The sequence below is a fragment of the Callorhinchus milii genome, unplaced genomic scaffold, assembly GCF_018977255.1.
Source record: "Callorhinchus milii isolate IMCB2004 unplaced genomic scaffold, IMCB_Cmil_1.0 Scaffold6, whole genome shotgun sequence".
NCBI lineage: Eukaryota > Metazoa > Chordata > Chondrichthyes > Chimaeriformes > Callorhinchidae > Callorhinchus > Callorhinchus milii.
Genome location: NW_024704747.1, coordinates 24,509,938 through 24,522,883, shown reverse-complemented (window position 1 = coordinate 24,522,883; position 12,946 = coordinate 24,509,938). Strand labels below are relative to the sequence as shown.

The window sequence follows — 12,946 nt, the reverse complement described above, 5'->3', positions numbered from 1 at the left end:
GCCATGATCTAATAGAATAGCAGAACAGGCTTGAGGGTCTGAATTTACTTTCTCAATCCCATATAAAATCCTATATATACTACTGTACTTGAAAATTAAGACAGGAAAGTAAGACAAAAGCCATAAAAATGTGTACATATGTCAAAAAACCTTTCAAATGAAGCAAACAACATTGGGGTCATTTGAAATGCAGTTCCATGCACTGATGGGAAAGTAATCTAATCGAGGGATGTATGTTGGTGGATGGAATGGCTTATGTCAAACCATAACTTTTCTTATGTTCTTTATATAATTTTGGTCATTCTTCATAGATTATCTTGAATGCACTGCAAAGTCTTCAGCCGAGAAAATATGTCCTATATATGATTGTAGGAATGAGTTGCATCCTGGGCATTATTCTGCTTTTTCTATTTATACATTGTTTGCAGAAGGTAAGATAAATATTTCAATCCACTCCTATTACAAGTAAAGCAGCAGCAACTAAATTGTACCATTAATATTGCATAAAATCCAAGAGTATTCTGATGATAGGTATCCTAACTTATTTGTATGAAAAGTTATTAAAACGTGAACTATTTTTCATTCTGTGGCAACTCCCACACATTGCTGGCACTAGCAGTGAGATATTGGGGAAATCGTGAATAGTTAAGAACATAAGAAATGCTGGACGAAAAAAGAACAAGGTCCATCTAGTTCGCCTTCCACCTTCCTGGCAGTCGCATGCACCTATGTCCCAAACTACTTATGTACTATATCCCATAATGTTATTTCCTAAAAGAAAACGGTCTAATCTGTGTTTGAAAGAATCCACACTTCCTGCTTCAACCGTCTCCCTAGGGAGCCTGTTCCACAGGTTCACTATTCGCTCACTGAAATAGCGTGTGTGTAGATTTATTGTGAATTTACACACGTCAATCGCAGCCCGTGTCCTCTGGTTTTACTATTCTGGACAAGTTGAAACAGCCTGTCACGATCTACGTTGTATTGCCCCTTTAGAATCTTAAAGAACAGCAATCATGTCACTGCAGTTGACTTCCTTTAAATTTTCGTTCTGCTTTGAGTGTCTGTAGTGCTGCATACAATGTTGATTCTGTGTAAGTTTATAATAATAATAGTCCCGCACCAGATTCTGTGACCCTATCACCTCCACACTCACCTTACTCCACTGGCTCCCCATCCCCCAGAGGATAGAGTTCAAAATCTTCATCGTCGTCTTCAAAGCCGTACACTGCCTTGCTCATTCCTACCTCTGTGACCTGCTAACACCATATCGACCTGTCCTCTCCCTCCGCTCAGCAGGCTCTGGCCTGCTCCCGCCCCACTACGGTGGTTGGGCCTTCAGTCTCTCTGCCTCCCAACTTTTGTATTCCTCCCTCCCTTACCTCCTTCAAGGCACGTCTCAAGATCCTCTTCTTCACCCGCGACTTTCATTGCCCTCCTACCACTGCCCTCCCTGCCCTCCACTGCTCTGGATTAGGTCCAAATCCCTGACTATCCAGCACTTTGGGATGTCTTCCCGATGTGAAAGACGCAATACAAACGTAATTTGTTGTTGTTGTCCCTGCATTTGGTAAAGAACCTTATCAGGTCAGAATGATGTCTCAAAATGCCTCACAGGATTTACTGTGAAATGGTGTGACTGTGTATCTGTAGGCAAATGAGCCAGCATGAATGTCCATAGCAATGTCCCACAAACAGCCTTGACATGATTGACCAATTTTATTTGGGGGATTGTTGGCCAGGACACGAGAAGATCTCCCTTCACTTTTTGAAGAATGCCAAGGGATCTTTAACATCCGCCTGAAAGCCAGACGGGATTTCCATTGAATGTCTCATCCAAAAGACCAGACCTCCGACAATGTAACAGCCTCCAGGTTTCCATTGGAGTGTCATCTTAGACTATTGAGTTCAAGTCCCGACATGGGATTTGAACCCACAATCTTCTGACTCAGAGGGGAGAGTGCTACTACTGACCCAAGCTGACACATGGTTATGATTCTTCAGTTCATTTTTCTCCACTAGGTTCTATGTTTAGTATAGTTTTCTGTACACCACCTGATTCTAAATGATTTGGGGGTTTTATCCGGTCTCAATTGTGGCACTTAGAAGATTGTGTACCCCAAGTGAGTACTTTGAACTCGCATAGTTTAGGCTGACACTGCAATACAAAGCTGTGGGTGTGCTGCACTGTTGCACTTCATCCTTCAGATGAGATTCTAGAGATCGCACTCTGTCAAAGACACTATTCAAACAGAAAAGTGAGTTTTTCGGAGTGCCCTGGCTAACAATCCCCTACTACAAGTAAAAGGTTAAGCAGTTAAAGTGATTAATAATTCTGTGCTTTGTTCTAGTTTGGATTCTTTAAACGACCGAAAAGAAATTGGGCTCGGAAATCAAGTTGGAAGTATACTGATAAACAAACCAATTGTGATGACGATGAACAAATCGATTGTGATGACGATGAACAAACCAATTCTGATGACCATGAACAAATCAATTCTTTTGAAGAGTGTGATTTGTTCATAAATGTGATTGCTGAATTCTCTTCAAGTCTGGCTTCCAGACAGTCTATAGACCAGTCATCGTGCTCATCAAGGTAACAAATTACATCCTCTCTCTCTCTGACCAGGGCTCCCTCTGCCTCCTTGTTCTCCCGGGCCTCTAAGCTACGTTCGACACAGTCGATCACGCTGTCCTCCTCCATCGCCTCTCCGCCCTCATCCACACCTGACCATGGGACCGCACTCGTATGATTCAAGTTCCTATTTAACAAACCGCCAACAATACAACTCGGCATATGTTTTTTCCTCTCGACTGCACTACTGGCCTCCTTTTTGTCCCTTGTCCTCTCCGCTACACCATCGGTGGCCCTGCCTTCAATCACTATGCCGACTTGTTAGTAAGCAGGAAATACTGTTTTTAATTAAAAAACTGTTAGTTAAACTAGCATTTGCAGCTCTTTAGTCCAAGGCACAGTTAAAAAGCATTTAATATATATTTTGTTGATGGATTAATTATCTGCAGCCTAATCAGTTCTGTATTTTATTTGGCTTTCTAATCAATGACTAAAATATTAGCGTAGGTGTGTGGGGTGGGTGGTCACGGAGAACTTTTATGAATTAACCATTTACTATAGGGTCAAAAAATTAGAAAGTATTGGGGAACTAAAACCATAAAGAAATGCAGAACTGTACAACAATCGGAGATTGTCAGAAGCTACTTGGAAAACAAAAAGCATATCTGTTTGCTGGAAGAAGTTTCACATTCTGTAGAAGGAAACCAGTATGTTACAGTAATAGATGAATAATGACAGGACAACAACAGTCAACATGATAGATTGCATAGACGGATAACAGAAATAGAATTAACAGGGTTAATTGGGAATAAGTAAGGCATTGCATTAAAAATATAGGCAGCAATCAATAATCATTTTCTCAATACTACTTTCAATTTTTCTGTACTGGGAGTAAAGAAAATAGGAGGCAAGGGTTTTACAGAGACAATTAAATAACATGGATACATTTTCAGACTCATACATGTTCATAGATTTCATAACTTGATATTCTTAACATTAATTTCTAAATATCCACACTTCATCTTCCATATCTTTGATACAGAACCAGAATTTCAAGAGTGACTTCAGGAACCAGGCAATGAATTCCACCACTTTCAGAAAATTGTTCGTTTGACCTCTTATATTTTAGCCATTTTGTGGAAGGTATGATTCTGAAATCAGTGTTGCTGTGTTATACTTTGCTGTGTTCCTTCAGTGCAATATAAATATGTGATTAAGTATTTTATTGATAAATATGCAACTTATTAAAGAATACAAAAAAATTACATATTCTTTAAAGTGTTACATTCATGGATTTAGCTACTGTGTAAAAGCAAAATTATGTTTAAGTTGTGTATGTACATAGTGGGTTTTCCCAATCCAGTATGTTCCTGCTGCAATTCTGAAGTGTTAAGAACTCACATCACCTTTCAGTAAAGCAAAGTGAAGAAGGTATTGGGAACTTTCAGTAAAGCAAAATTCTCGAAGTCTTTTGCTGTGGTCAATGCTATAGGCAGCTGCATTTCACTGTTGAATCATCACATTCCTCAAAAATCCCCCCATACAGAGTGATCAGTTGTGGATGGACCCTATGGAAGGCAATACAAAATTACAGAAATCAGAGGTCAAGACTCTATAACATGATCCTGTTTTATGTTTACTAATATAAAGTGTTTCAAAGGAAATAACAGAGATCGCTTGAGCACTAATTGAAATGTATGCTTCATGGTCTGTCTGAGAGATATTGTATTTTGTGCCATTTTTACTTGAGTAAAGCTCAGGCGTACAAGTTTTAAACAGATTTTTCATGCCTCACAAATGAATTGGTATATGAATAGTTTATTGTAAGTTATTCTCCTTACTTGATGTGAACTTCTGAGGCTTCGTCCATTAAATCTCCATCAATATTCCAAGGGCAACTTCCCTCCAAAGAGATCACAGAAGAATGGTGTGAATGGAAATCCGCATTTTCCTCGTATGTATCTTCGGCCCATCCACTTTTGGTTCTTGAACGAATTTTAACTTCCTGCACTGTGTACAACTCCACGAAGGGAAAGTTAAACTACATGGAAGAAAATAATGCAGAGAGTGTGTAAGTCGAAGCTCACCGTGAAGATATTTTGTCATCTTGCAATTTAACAATTATGAACCGAGTGCCAATGGCTTTTATTGAAACTTTAGCCACTTCTGTAGTAATTTTGCTGGATCTAGACATCTCTGAGCTAGCTCCAGGCTGCTCCAAGTTTCCTGTTCCATTAAAGGTAATGGACAGACAAACAGCTCTTCATCAGTTGTCAGAGTTGCTGGAAATAGGAGGGACCAGGTAACAGGAAAGGAGCATGATTCAAGCGAGAGTATATTTTTATAATTTTCCCCCCCCTATTTGATTAAATATTCTCCTTTCATTTTTGTTTCTTGCAAAATTATTAGATTGAGGGGAATAAAGAATGGAGGAAGAGACGGAGACTTTTGTGGAGTCTTTGGAAAATTGTCTAACTGCCAAAGAAAGGAGGAAATTACTAAAACAGTGCATTTGTCCTCGATTTTGACAAGTCAGTGAACGTACATGTACAGCTGGATCTGCATTTACTTATAGAACAGCCATAAGGCTTGGAGTTGTAAAATCGTGACAGACTGAAATGAGCTAATCTGTATTAATCTGTACAGTGTTTTACTAAAAATAACAAACTAAGATCTAATGTCTTCTGACAGGAAACTAATTCTTCTTAAGATGGCAAAGCATGTTAACATTATTAACAGAGAAGGATTTCTTAGTCAGTAATCTAGGAATACTAACTCAGTGGGTCGGAAAAAATCACCTGTTTGAGTTTACCTGATTTTTTAGGTTACCGTATCGTTTTAGGTGTTTTATAAAATCTGCTCGAGAGGTGTTTCGGACAGCAGTAAGCACCATGCTTCCGTTATCCAACCTAAAAAAAAGGAAATAAAATATTAATAGAACGTGCATTGTATTTACTTCAAAGGTAAAAATTCAATGTTGGGTTCCAGAAAAATAAATGGTTAGAATTTGTGTGTTTTCTAATAAGGGTCAATGATTTTAACAGCATGTTTATGACCAAGTATCAAATAAGTTTTTTTTTAGTGGGGAAAAAACTACATGCTACAACTGTGCCAATCCATTTAGTTACGTTTAGTCTAGAGGATCCTTGTCCATAGCAGTTTGATTTAACTGTGTGAATGATATGCTAGTGCGCTTTTTGTTGGGTCTGGAGTATTTAAGCAGATTAGCGCATTAAAAAAAATTGTGTTACAGGTTGCAGACAAGTCATTTAAGTACATTTTAGCACTATCCTTGAGAAACCACAGCAGATGTGTCGGCCTTTCTACAATCGGACTTGCACCCCCATCCCCCGATTTTAATCAGAGTAATTATCTGCTGATTATTTCAGTGAAGAGCCTTGACCTTAGCAGACTGATCGACAACCACTTACAATCCTTGAGGTTACAGTGTCAACTCCAGTCCCTATTCTCACAGGAGTCCAGACTACCCCAGGGCAAAGCCAGGATTTTCTGGGAATAAAGCCAAATCCTCAAGAGTGGGATGCCAGAATTCATAGACATTGGCCTAATTCTTCTAAGACTCCACTGACCTGGTATTAGGTGCTAGGCCTCTTGGTGCCACGGAACAAAGGCAAGGAATGGCCATAATGCTGACATTAAGAAAATGTCCCTGCATACTCTGCCACTGCTCATCTTCACCTGACGAACACAGAGATTAACATGATTGTACAAGGATAATAAAATGACACCTTTTTAATGTATTGAAGCTGCCTGTTTTGGCCTCGATTTCAAATTGGAAAAAAAACTATTCAGTATTCAAATATACTCACAGATTTGTGCGAAAGAATCCCTTTTATTTTCATTTCTACAAACCATGGCAAAGATAATCCATTCGATCGTATCCAAATGGGATAGATGAAACAAGATAAAAAGCAGCAATGGTTAATAAAAATAATAATAACGATGGTTAGCAAAGGTGTGCAAAATACAGTATAGTTTAGATACCCTGCAAGTTTACATGGGTTGTATCCTGACTTATGAGGTTTACATTCATGACTTTATCTGAAAAGTAAAAGGACTTCCTTGCAGTGTCTAGGCCAAAATCCGCCGAACAGAAAAACTGGGCATCGATATTTGCTGTGCCAAATTGGCTGTTGTGTGTATCTACAAATACACAGTCGCTGTAGTTTATAGAAAACTCTTTGAACTGCTTGGAGATGGATTTTTGCTTATGATAAGGCACTATATCGGTTGCAAGAGTTATCATGGAACCTTGTTATAATATGGTGATTGGGATCCATTAAACCCCAACCCGTGCTATAGCAAGGTGGTGATTGCCAAATTCACCATGCAACCATGCAGCCTGTCAGGTAGTACAGGCTAAAAAATAGTTGCCTTCCAGATAATCGTCACTTCTTGTTTGCCCCACTTGCCTTGGAACCTGATGAACCAGAAGTCTGCTTGTTTTAAAAGCATAGAAGCTACAATGCAAACACACAGCAAAAGGACAGAGTGAAGTCAAATAACGTGGGCATCAACCGTTTTAACACCCAACAAGCATGTGGGTAACCATCAGGCTGGTCTGTGTGCATGCACAGTGAATTAGGTTTATAATTCAACCATGGGGAATTGCAATATAACAGGCTGCACTGTGTCAGACATAAAGATCCTATATGTGTTCCCACGAAAATTAACGATTAACAATATTTTGCTCAATGTGAGGGTACTGGCAATGGCAACTTTATCATTATATTTGATCAGTGTGAAACACGTTTCATAGTGTCGTCAGGAAATCCTATCGCGCAAAAAAAATGAAGTGGATCTTTTGGAGTTCATAACCAGTGACCCATTGTCTCTTACCTTTTGCCTTCCTCTGCTACAAATTGGGAATTTTGCAATGGCAGGAAGGATAATTCGCAGTCTTCAGGCCTGGAAAGATGAAACGCCTTGATTACCACATCAAAGTTATTTTTTGTTGAAATGAGACTCTCGGGAGATCGACAAATATCAGCAATAAACAAGATCAAGGGCATAAGTAATAACTCGAAAACAAATGGCCTAAATCCCGCTGTAGGAAGGGCCAAGGCACGAGATAAGGCAGATACCAACCACTTCCATCTGTTTGATTCTTTCTGCATTCAGGAAGGATGCAGGGAGGGGTGGGTGTGGCGTGTGGAGAAGAGAAGGAAAACAACTTCTTACTTCAGATTTGTCAGTGTTTTGATGATGGCAAAGTCCCTCCGTTGGTTTGGAGGCATCCAACGATGCTTTTCTGCTAAAGCCAGGGTTCTCCCACCGAAGCCAAACATGGCAGAGAAACCGAAGCGGAGAAGCCCGTTGTGACTGTGGAAAGTGCAAGCATCTACCGCCTGGTGGTGGCCTGAGGAGATGAGTTTAACAAAAGATGTTCTATGTAATCCAAATGTTATAAGAAAACCTGTACTACAAAAGCAGAAACCTGGAAGAACCATTGTCTTTATGAAGATGTTGTTTGCAAAGAATGGAAGCATATATTGTTTCGACTTTATTCTTTAATATCTATATGCTCCCCCTTGATGACATCATCCGCAGACATGGGGTCAACTTCCATATGTATGCGGATGACACCCAACTCTATCTTTTTGCCTCCACCCTCAACTCCAGGGCCACTGCTGTCCTGACAGACTGACATCAAGTCCTGGATGAGGGCAAATTTCCTACAGTTGAATGTGAACAAGACTGAGGCCCTCCTGATTGACTCGCGCCAGAGACTCAGCACCTCAGGCTCTGGCAGCATCAACCTCCATGGTTGCACTACAACTCACAGGCAGTCAGGAACCTAGGTGTCTTGTTCGACCCTCAACTGTCTTTTCTTCCCCACATCCAAGCCATGACCCGCTCTACCTTCCCTTACCTCCATAACATCGCCCGACTCCGTCACTACCTCACCCCTCAGGCAACTGAAACTCTTGTTCATGCCTTCATTGCCTCCAGGCTCGACTATGCAAACCCCCTGCTTGTCAGCCTTCCCAACTCCTCCCTCCACAGGCTGCAGATAATCCAGAACTCTGCAGCCCGTGTCCTCTCCCGCACCAAACTCCGTGAACCCATCTCCCCCACTCTCGCCCGACTCCAATGGCTCCCTATCCTTCAGAGGATGCAGTTCAAGATCCTGGTCCTCACCTACAAAGCCCTCCACAGCCTCGCCACATCCTACCTTTGCGACCTCCTAACTCCCTAACAATCCACCTGCTCTCTCCGCTCAGCCGGCTCTGGTCTGCCCCACGTCCTCCGACCCACCTGCCCCACCATAGGCGGGAGAGCCTTCGGCCACTCTGCCCTCAACATCTGGAATTCCATCCCCCAATCTCTCCGCCTCGCTCCCTCCTTAGCCTCCTTCAAGTCCCGCCTCAAGACCCTCCTCTTCGACCATGCCATCGGCCACCCCCCTTCCCCTCCCCTCCTTTCTCCCCCCCTGACTCCAGCTCGGGTCTGAAATGCTGTAGACTGTCCAGCGCCTTGGGACGTTCTCCCGATGTGAAAGGCGCTATACAAATATAATCTTGTTGTTGCATTCTAATGAAAATCTATTCTGAAATCCTATCCCAGTCCAGTTCTATTTTACCTGGGTCTTTTTTGTAACTTGGCTCCAAATTCTCTCTCCTTGATCTTATTTGCACTAGTCTTGCTGTGAACTGGAATTTACTTTCCAATTACAGTCTTGATCCCTACAGCCACAATCGATCATATGACATTTTGAATAAAAATGATAATGGGAGCTGAAGAGCTTTCTGACCTGCAATAGGCTTCAAATAACATTGAAAGAGCATAAGGTAGATGTGTTGCATGAAGTTTTATGATAAAAAAAAATTGTGACGACAGAATTTTCAAAATCTGCTCAGTGGAAAATCCAAGTCACATTTCCAGGTTCTGATTTGCTACACATTCATATTTTCAGGAGTGAAATGTGCCCCAGATATTGCTGAAGGCACGATTTCCGTGTAGGATGTATACGAGTTTGCCATTGTCCCGGTATATGGTGAATGTTCGCTGTGTGGGTGAAAAAACATGCAATATTCTGTTTCTCTTCATACTGGACAAAATATGGCGTTGACAGAAAGTTGTGTGTTCACTGCTACTCCTCACGTACTAATACCATAAGGTATGTAACACTGTGCAGACGCACTACTGTGCGGATCGTCCAGCTTTCTTTCCTGAAGCACACATACTGTACCAGGTTTCTTAGCTTGTAGAACAGACAACTCTATTTATGCTGCATGCCTAGCATTTTATTAATGATTGCAGCTGCATAATTAGAAACACTAAAGTTATTCATTACCTCTTAATATCTAATGAAAAATAATTGACTTTTCTGTAATTTAATTTCACATGGACAGACTTTTCACAATCTTATACTGAAACAGAAGTGATGACAGTATTTTTATTTATGTTTATTAATACAAAGCTCTGGAAAGTCATTTCTAATTTAACTAAAATAAGCACAAATATTGGAGGATATTTTTGATTTAATTAGTTATGTGGGCTCTTCATTTACTTACTTAATGCTTCCAAATATAAGTAATGATAGCTTTACCACTGTTTGAAAATCTGTTCATATTTTCAACCCAAAGCAGAGCAAACAGTATGTCTGAAATATTTTGCACAATATTGCAGTATAAGGGGATGATATCACACCAGCTACTTCTCCCACCCTAATTTAAATTGCAGTTCGGGAACTATAAAGTGAGAAACTCAAGTTTATACTTTTTTCGCAAGGGGTAAAGTAATACCGCTGAAGTACATCTAAAATATCTTTTGGCAGTTTTAGTATCTGGATGACCATTTATTGAAAGCATTCTAATTTAATCACAGGTCAGAAGGTAGAAAGTTCGAAATACATACCCATAATGATGTGCATTGCTGCAGTTACTGGATGCTTAATTCCGTGGACTGAAAATGCTATGACATTAGTGGAACCTGAGAAATAATTAAAACAACCAGCTTTCATTTGGTTAATTTTGTGCTCAGCAAGTTCAGGAATATTTGCTGTGGAAAGGAATACTCCCAAAAATGGATATAGTAAGGTTAGAGCAGAACAATGCTCCTTCCACTTTACCCAATGTCTGTGCCCAACATGAGGAGTGTATCCTTTACCATCTCACATATTTTAAGAACCATATGAAGATAGATGAGCAAAGCAAACTTCATGTATGGTGATGGTGATATTACATGTCTGTTTCTGTTCTTATGGATTTGACAAGATTCAGTAATAATGCCATCTTTCATTGGAATAATAATAATAATAATAATCCTTGCATTTGATATAGCACTTTTCATGTCGGGAGGACGTCCCAAAGCGCTTCACAGAACACACTGTAAAGTGAGTTGACTGTATATTTGTGGGCGAACGCGGCAGCCAATTGCGCACAGCAATGTCCCACAAACAGTCGTAGATTGAAAATGACCAATTTATTATTATTTTTGGTTTTGGAGGGATTATTATTAGGCTCTGTGTGGAGTAAGGAAACTTGCCCAAGGTTTCGCCCTCTGCCTGGAATTGATCTCAGGTCTCTCACTTGCAAAGCGAGTGCTCTAACCACTGAGCTACAGGACTCCACAGATGACTGTGACAGCAAGTGCTTCCAGTGCATAACCAATTGGTTTGGGTTTGAAATAATTGTCAATAATAGAAACCTGCTCTATTATTAAGGATGAAACTTCAAGATATGAATGTACTGTATATCCCTTTTAGCCCAGTAACCATTTTAAGAGCCATCCCAAAGCCACAGAACCACATGAATACAAAACCTATCAGATAGTAAGGGTGCACATAACTAGAAAATAATGACATGGCAGTGGAAACAGATGATCCCCTGTTCACAGTGATGACTGAACAAAGAATTTCAGGATGTATTTGGTTCTGGCAAGAGACGTGATGCTGAATGTGAAATGTAGTATTATGTCTGTCACCTCAGCAGCAATATTCTCAGCACATAATGGTGATACTCACAGTCACTTTGCCAAAGCCATCAGGTAACCTTGGATAGGTTTCCTTAGGCCGTACAGAGAAGCTGCAAAAAGCCAATGATACACATGTGTGCTGATTAAGCTGGCACTGAAAAGCCAAATGATTGTGTTTGGCACAGAGAACCAGGGTATCATTGGTGCTGGAGCTATCAAGTGTCCAATCTTTTCTAATGATAATGTACAGCAAATGTTAGCAGGTATACTTACATGTGTTATTGCCTTTGAGCAGATGCAACAACACAGAACACCAGCAAGCAGGTTACTGAAGCATAGAAGTACCACGCATAAGAACAGTTTCTCAATGGTCGCAAAGAAAATCTTCTTTCCTTCTCTTCTTGATTTATATTTATCAAGAATCCACTGATTCCCTTCCGCCCTCCGCTCTGTTATTTCTACCCTTCACAGTGGAGTACACGTCCACAAGCATCTTGTGCTTGGAGTCCTGTGGCTCAGTGGTTAGAGCACTCGCTTTGCAAGCGAGAGATCTGAGTTCAATTCCAGGCAGAGGGCGAAACCTTGGGCAAGTTTCCTTACTCCACACAGAGCCTAATAATAATCCTTCCAAAAACCAAAAAGAATAATAAATTGGTCATTTTCAATCTACGACTGTTTGTGGGTCATTGCTGTGCGCAATTGGCTGCCGCGTTTGCCCACAAATATACAGTCAATTCACTTTACAGTGTGTTCTGTGAAGCGCTTTGGGACGTCCTCCTGACGTGAAAAGCGCTATATCAAATGCAAGGATTATTATTATTATTATTATTATTATTATTATTATCTACAGCTCTCTGACACCTTACTCAGATGGCCATTTTTTTGCATGATCCTATTCAGTGAGAGTCAGTCAGATTAGGAACAGGAATAGGCCCTTGGGTTGAACATTCACATTCTTTTTGATGGGCCTCAATCCCACCTATCTACCTTCACGCTACATTTTCCCAACCGTTAGCTCTCTCGGAATAAATCTAGCACAGGGCAGAAATTGAATCTTCCTGATATACCTTATATGAATTGCACGATAAAAAAAAATCTTTCTTTCATAGGTATTTGTGGGATATTGCTGTATAGCGCTCTGAGACGCCGTCCGGCATGGAGGGCGCTATATAAATCCAAGTTGTTGTTGTTGTATGCAAATTGGCTGCAGCATTTACAAATAGTCTCTGCGCTTTACAGTGTATCTTGCGAAGTGCTTTGAGACTTCCTCTTACATGAATGGTGCTATTTCAAATGTAAGAATTATTTATGGTTCAGTAATAAATAGCAACAGTGTGTTTTGCCACCGAGTCACCAGGAATAACCTAAAACAGTTTCCAAAACTTTTATTACAGATAACAAAATATATTTTGACCACAGTGATATGATGGT

At 40.4% G+C, this 12,946-nt stretch overlaps 2 protein-coding genes across 2 annotated transcripts in view; one reads left to right on the top strand and one right to left on the bottom strand.

Annotated features, from left to right (window-relative positions):
- Positions 1 to 3,862, top strand: part of itga4 (integrin alpha 4) — a 33,275-nt gene extending 29,413 nt beyond the window's left edge. Inside the window, exons 27-29 of the mRNA XM_007890101.2 lie at positions 312 to 431; positions 2,352 to 2,596; positions 3,618 to 3,862. Of these exons, the coding sequence (XP_007888292.2) occupies positions 312 to 431; positions 2,352 to 2,596; positions 3,618 to 3,657 (405 nt within the window). The 3' untranslated portion in view covers positions 3,658 to 3,862. The remainder of the gene's footprint in view (positions 1 to 311; positions 432 to 2,351; positions 2,597 to 3,617) is intronic.
- Positions 3,863 to 4,047: 185 nt separating this feature from the next.
- Positions 4,048 to 12,946, bottom strand: part of cerkl (ceramide kinase-like) — a gene marked incomplete at its 5' end in the record, with an annotated part of 42,170 nt that continues 33,271 nt past the window's right edge. The window contains 8 exons of the mRNA XM_042336246.1: positions 4,048 to 4,143; positions 4,417 to 4,616; positions 5,388 to 5,484; positions 6,166 to 6,274; positions 6,406 to 6,440; positions 7,436 to 7,504; positions 7,778 to 7,955; positions 10,457 to 10,531. Of these exons, the coding sequence (XP_042192180.1) occupies positions 4,062 to 4,143; positions 4,417 to 4,616; positions 5,388 to 5,484; positions 6,166 to 6,274; positions 6,406 to 6,440; positions 7,436 to 7,504; positions 7,778 to 7,955; positions 10,457 to 10,531 (845 nt within the window). The remainder of the gene's footprint in view (positions 4,144 to 4,416; positions 4,617 to 5,387; positions 5,485 to 6,165; positions 6,275 to 6,405; positions 6,441 to 7,435; positions 7,505 to 7,777; positions 7,956 to 10,456; positions 10,532 to 12,946) is intronic.